Consider the following 5,671-nt stretch of genomic DNA (forward strand, 5'->3'; position numbering starts at 1 on the left):
ATTATATTATATTATATTATATTATATTATATTATATTATATTATATTATATTATATTATATTATATTATATTATATTATATTATATTACATTATATTATATTATATTTGTGTGTGTGTGTGTGTGTGTGAGAAGTCTAAACATGTGTAATGTGCCAACGTTTGATCTCGAAGTGTTATGAAGCCATCGATTGAATGTAATGAAACGATCGACTGATGTCGCAACTTCTTTACAGGTTAAACAAACAATTTGAACCGTTTCAGATTCGTCAGCCACTTTATACTGTTCTACAAATCACACAACACTACAGAAACCAGTGAAATTGTAGCCACTGAAACGTATCACACTTTCAGTATAAATACCACTAAATAATTTCATCCGAGAACACAAGGGTTTCACAACGTCCTGGTCAGAACGTAGACCATAAATGTATGTAGTTTGTTTTTTTTAAGATTCTATGTTGTTTATTTGACTGTGGAGCATTTCAAGGAAGTGTTTTGTTTTTAAAATGCCTTGGAGTTTTTTAAAATTATAAATAAATGCTATTACTTATACATTTGTGTTACTTGTCGGTTTTCCTATAACAAGGTTTTATTTCTCATTTATTTCCAATGCTAACAGATTCCATGTTGGAAATTGTCCACTCTGTTTCCATTTTTTTCCATTCTTGAAATGATTTGCTTTGAAAAATCTTCTGAAGAATCAGGTTTGAGAATACGGTCCATTGTATTTGTGCATTTTAAGCCGAGAATTTTTATTTCTGTGTGTCAGTATTTTATATATTTAACAACAGGAGGCTACTTTTGTATTACAGGGTCAATATGGCAGATTTTTTTTATTTTATTTTTTTGCCTAAATGTGACACATATAGCATTTCTGTAGCATTGACACCACTGATCCCTTTATAACCTCTGTTTTATGAGCTTAACCGTAGTCCTCGTATTCCAGATGCAAGGAAAAGCACTCTAAATTGAAGATCGTTGGTGAGAAATCTGATTCTGTCCTGAATGGACCTAAAGAAGCTCTAATCTCTGACCTTTTTTCAAGCAGTGATGCTGAAATCTCCGTCTAATAATATTACACAGATGGAACGGTCCAAGTGGAGTGCTTGAGGCTGCAGTTCATCTGTTTATCCATCAGGTGAGGCAGCTAAATTGATAAATTTGATCTTTTAGTCTTGTATTTATGTAGTTATTTATAATATCTGTATATTAATAATATCTGTTTAAAAGTTGTGACGAAAGCTTATTGTCTGCAGCATGGAAAATGGAGGGTGAACAAGCAGAATGGTTTGGAGGAGATGATTCGTTAATACAGACGAACCTGACAAAATCCAAAATATTTCATGTTGCTCATCAGACACATGACCTTTTATTGTGCATGAGGGTCCATCAGTGTTGACGCTGATGCTATAGATGTCATAAATGACCACAGCCTAAATGCAAGAGGTCAGTAAAACAGTCAAGCCTTCTTTCGGCTTTTCCCTTCATCTCTATCTTCTGCATCCTCAACACTTGCATCCACTAGCTCCATATCCTCATTTATTACATCCATACACCTCCTCTTTGGCCTTCCTCTTTGCTTCCTGCCTGGCAGCTCCATGTCCAACATTCTCCTTCCAATATACTCACTCTCCCTCCTCTGAACATGTCCAAACCATCTTAATCTGGACTCCCTAACTTCGTCCCCCAAACGTCCAACATGAGCCGTCCCTCTGATGTACTCGTTCCTAATCCTGTCCACTCCCAAAGAGAACCTCAACATCATCAGCTCTGCTACCTCCAGCTCTGACTCCTGTCTCTTCCTCAGTGACACTGCCTCTACACCATACAGCATGGCCGGTCTCACCACTGTCTTGTACACCTTCCCCTTGATCCTCACTGGTATTTTTCTCACACACAACTCCTGACACCTTTCTCCACCCATTCCAACCTGCCTGCACTTGCTTCTTTACCTCTTAGAACAGTCATGAGTTGATTTTTGTTAATAGAGCACTTTTTTCATCCCAAATTTGTTATATATTTGTTATATACGCTTAAATTCTAGCATTTAGTATTTTTTACCCTTAAATTCTAGTACTCTAGTACTAATTCTAGTATTTTTTTTTTATCTTATTTTTTATTTATTACCTTATTACCTATGCTTTCTATCTATCTATCTATCTATCTATCTATCTATCTATCTATCTATCTATCTATCTATCTATCTATCTATCTATCTATCTATCTATCTATCTATCAAAAAAGATTGTAAAAGATTAGAAAACAGATTAAATCTAATTAAGTCTGTCCCATTTTGGTCTTTTCCTACTTCTGTTATTTTATTTACTGCAATTAAGTCACATCAATATCCACAAATAAGATTTGGCCAAGATAAAACTTCCTTACAGAAAGTACACAAGTAACCATAATTACATGTACACAAGTGTTCCCACATGTAGCATGACCCAGTGTTTCTACATGAAATCTAGCAGGTAGATGAAAGGGATAATAATAAACCGATCTGTACATTTACAACATTTTCTGTATAAATGTATATATGTAATGTATGTGTTTGTGTTCTGAAAAATTGTACACAAACTCCATAAAGACTTCAAACTTAGTATGATCTTTACTCACCGTGTAGAAAAATAGAAATTGTACCTGCTGTCTGGGGAGTCTGAGGCTATAATGGTGTGTGAATGTATACAATGATATAAAATTATTACATAAGTGACTCATGCGAAGACTATGGTATACTTTCTGGAAGTGCATTTGTTTCTTCCATAAAGTAGCACTCTAATACTTAATATTGTCCTGACTGGATACAAAATATCCCTGAGACTCAGCCCTAACATTAAAACCACCTGCCTACTATTGTTTAGTTACCTCTTGTGCCACCAAAATGGCTCTGACCCATCAAGGCGTGGACTCTAAAGTGTGTCTTGTGGTACACTAGCAGAGGATCCTTTAGGTGTGTTTTGATATCTTTCTAGCATGAACTTTTCTAGCAATTTGAGCTCTTCTTGGGACTCCCTGTGATTTCATCTTGCGATCAGACCAAATGGGCAGTCACTGGTATACTGGTTGTCCTTCCTTGGACCAGTTCTGGTAGGTATTAACCATGGCATACATGGAACATCCCATAAGACCTGCTGTTTTGGAAATGTCGTCTAGCCATCACAGGTCAGTCGGTGTCAAAGTTTCCTCCACTTTCCCATTTTTTCTGCTCAACTTCAAGACTGTTTACATGCTGCCTGATATATTCCACCGCTTGACCCCTGGAACAAGATCACTTTTTTTTTTTTTTCACTTCACCTCTGAGTGGAATTAATCTAATGGCTGATCTGTTTTCATGAATTTCCTTCAAAAGGACTTCATCGTTGATTTTCAGTAGTTTTATTGGTTTATCATTGTATTAGACGTTCGATCTACGGCTGATTCTGAGCCTTCTGGCAGAGGCAAGCAAGATTTAGTCAGAAATATTCTGCTACTTGGCAGAATCCATGAAAAATCCCACAAGTTCTCTTCCATGTTTTATATCAAGCACTAACTATCCTTTTCTTTGGGGCAGTGGTGGTTCAAGTGGTTAAGGCTCTGGGTTGTTGATCAGAGCATTTGGGTTCAAGCTCCACTGAGGCATTTAACCCTTCCTGCTCATGGGGGCTGTATCATAGCTGCCACTGTGCTCTGACCCCAACTTCCAACTGTTCAGCCGGGACATGCGAAGAAAAGTGATGTATGTGTGGTGATAAAGGCTTCTTCTAAATAATCTGTTATCTTACCAAACACATATAACGACGATCGGTGAAGTTCAGTCGCTTGTTATGAAAGTGGTGATCTTCCTCACAGAGTATCATGACACTATGGACCCACGTCTCAACCTCCTGACAGATTTTAACTCTTTATTAAAACACGTGAACAGCTTGTCTACGTTTTTTTTTTGTCTCTCTACCCAGTTCTCTTATTCCCTAATGCTCTCCTTCTGCTTTTGTCATCCCACATCTGTTTCATTTCCCGTCCTGAGCATAGCCTTAATATACACAACACATTTTGTTGACCATGTTTTACTGTGGAACTTTGCTTTCTTTTTCTATAGACTCATGCTTGAGACTCATTCCTTGTTCTTGAAACACACTGAGATGAATGTTGGCACATAATGTTGGGAGTTGGAGCAGATAACTTATTAGCAGTGTTGCATGGAAATAAGAGTTTTAACAGGTTTATATATATATAAAAAATAATGCATGTAAAAGAAGAATCTTTCATCTTAGAAGCACTTCATTTCACGCTTCACGTCTTTATTATATATTTGTGCAACACCTAAATGGTTTTTATTGTATTTCATACAGATGGAGCATATTTGTTCCTCAGTATGATATGTCTCGTCATCTATTGTTTACTGGCCAGCAGTCTCTTCATGTCATCTGCTGTGATGGGATACATGAGGACACACTGTCTTTTTTGAGTGGACACAACTGATGGGTTTCGTCCATCGATGAGCAAGATGGGAAATATGGAGTGGAATTTGATGATGTCCGCAACCGAGTCGAACGCCTGGGAGGCAAAAACAAGCACTTCAATTGCAATAGAAAATGCTAAACACACTCTTGATCTTTTCAAAAAACTATACTTTCCCACTACATGTACCATTAACTATTCCACAATCCATGATTTACCTCACAGTTCTAACATCCTTGTGATTTGTAACTGATTTACATTCATACCACGTCAGTTGATTATCATCAGTCATACTGAGTACAAGTGCATGGTGGAAACTAATGTAACATTATTTCAAGGCACTGACGTCGCTCACGAAATTGTATTTTCTGCTGTACCCAATGTCAAAACTCTACTGAGACACTAGTGTTAGCACGGAAGCTAAGGAAACATACTTGCTCTACACATGATAGTACGGTGTGCTTTGGGATGTAGGCATCGTGAGCTTTGGAAACCTTACACCATCACGCTACTCACATCATCAGTCTTGATTCTGGTTCCAAGTGTGTACTTGTTGGTCTGCGTACAAAAACGAATCTGCACGTTAAAGACTCGGTTGTCGTAAAATACGGCCAGGACGAAGGGCTCCTGTTTAGTGTTCCTGGAGCAGTCGCGCACTAGAAAAGCTCCCTCCTGTCAACAAATAGCACAGGATGCAGTGAGATATGAAGAGTTGTGCTTCTCACATGTGCTGAGTTTAAAATGAAGTTTTGCGCCGTAGTTTTAACGTTCTAATGCTAATCAAGTTGCAGTTACTGTATTGATGATCTGCAGCAAAGTTGACTAGCAAGTGTTCTTTCAGGAAAATGCATCAGGAGAGCACCAGTATGGTGGTCAAGTGGATGATCATCAGCTATCTAATCTAGAGATCTGTTTTTTGGAAAAAATAGTAATGTGGTACTCTGTGTGTGTGTGTGTGTGGACTGGGGGCTTACCTGGTTCACCAGATGAAGTGCATGTTCTGCTTCCACTCTACTAAAGCTTCCTACATACCATTCCTGCTCAGTAGATACCTGGATCAGAAACACCGAAACATTTCTTATGAACACAAACACTGCACTGTATTTACTCCAGGGTGTTATATTTCACACACATTTCCTTGAGGGAACTGGAGAACATCTAGTGCAAATACAGTGACTTTTACTATGCATTTGTTTTAGACTCATTCATTTCATTATTTTTTTCTTCAGTCC

The 5,671-nt window shown here is 37.7% G+C and overlaps 1 protein-coding gene across 3 annotated transcripts in view; it reads right to left on the reverse strand.

The window, feature by feature from the left end:
- Window positions 1-4,237: 4,237 nt before the first annotated feature.
- LOC131362974 (cytokine-dependent hematopoietic cell linker) overlaps window positions 4,238-5,671 on the reverse strand; it is a 20,608-nt gene continuing 19,174 nt past the window's right edge. The window contains exons 16-18 of one of the 3 annotated variants that reach the window (XM_058405384.1): window positions 5,414-5,491; window positions 4,956-5,111; window positions 4,238-4,535 (exon numbers count right to left, since the gene is read on the reverse strand). In XM_058405384.1, coding sequence (XP_058261367.1) covers window positions 4,371-4,535; window positions 4,956-5,111; window positions 5,414-5,491 — 399 coding nt within the window. In that variant the 3' untranslated portion in view covers window positions 4,238-4,370. The remainder of the gene's footprint in view (window positions 4,536-4,955; window positions 5,112-5,413; window positions 5,492-5,671) is intronic. The other 2 variants (XM_058405366.1, XM_058405375.1) reach the window with 2 other exon arrangements.

Source organism: Hemibagrus wyckioides, linkage group LG02, assembly GCF_019097595.1.
Source record: "Hemibagrus wyckioides isolate EC202008001 linkage group LG02, SWU_Hwy_1.0, whole genome shotgun sequence".
Taxonomy (NCBI): Eukaryota; Metazoa; Chordata; class Actinopteri; order Siluriformes; family Bagridae; genus Hemibagrus; species Hemibagrus wyckioides.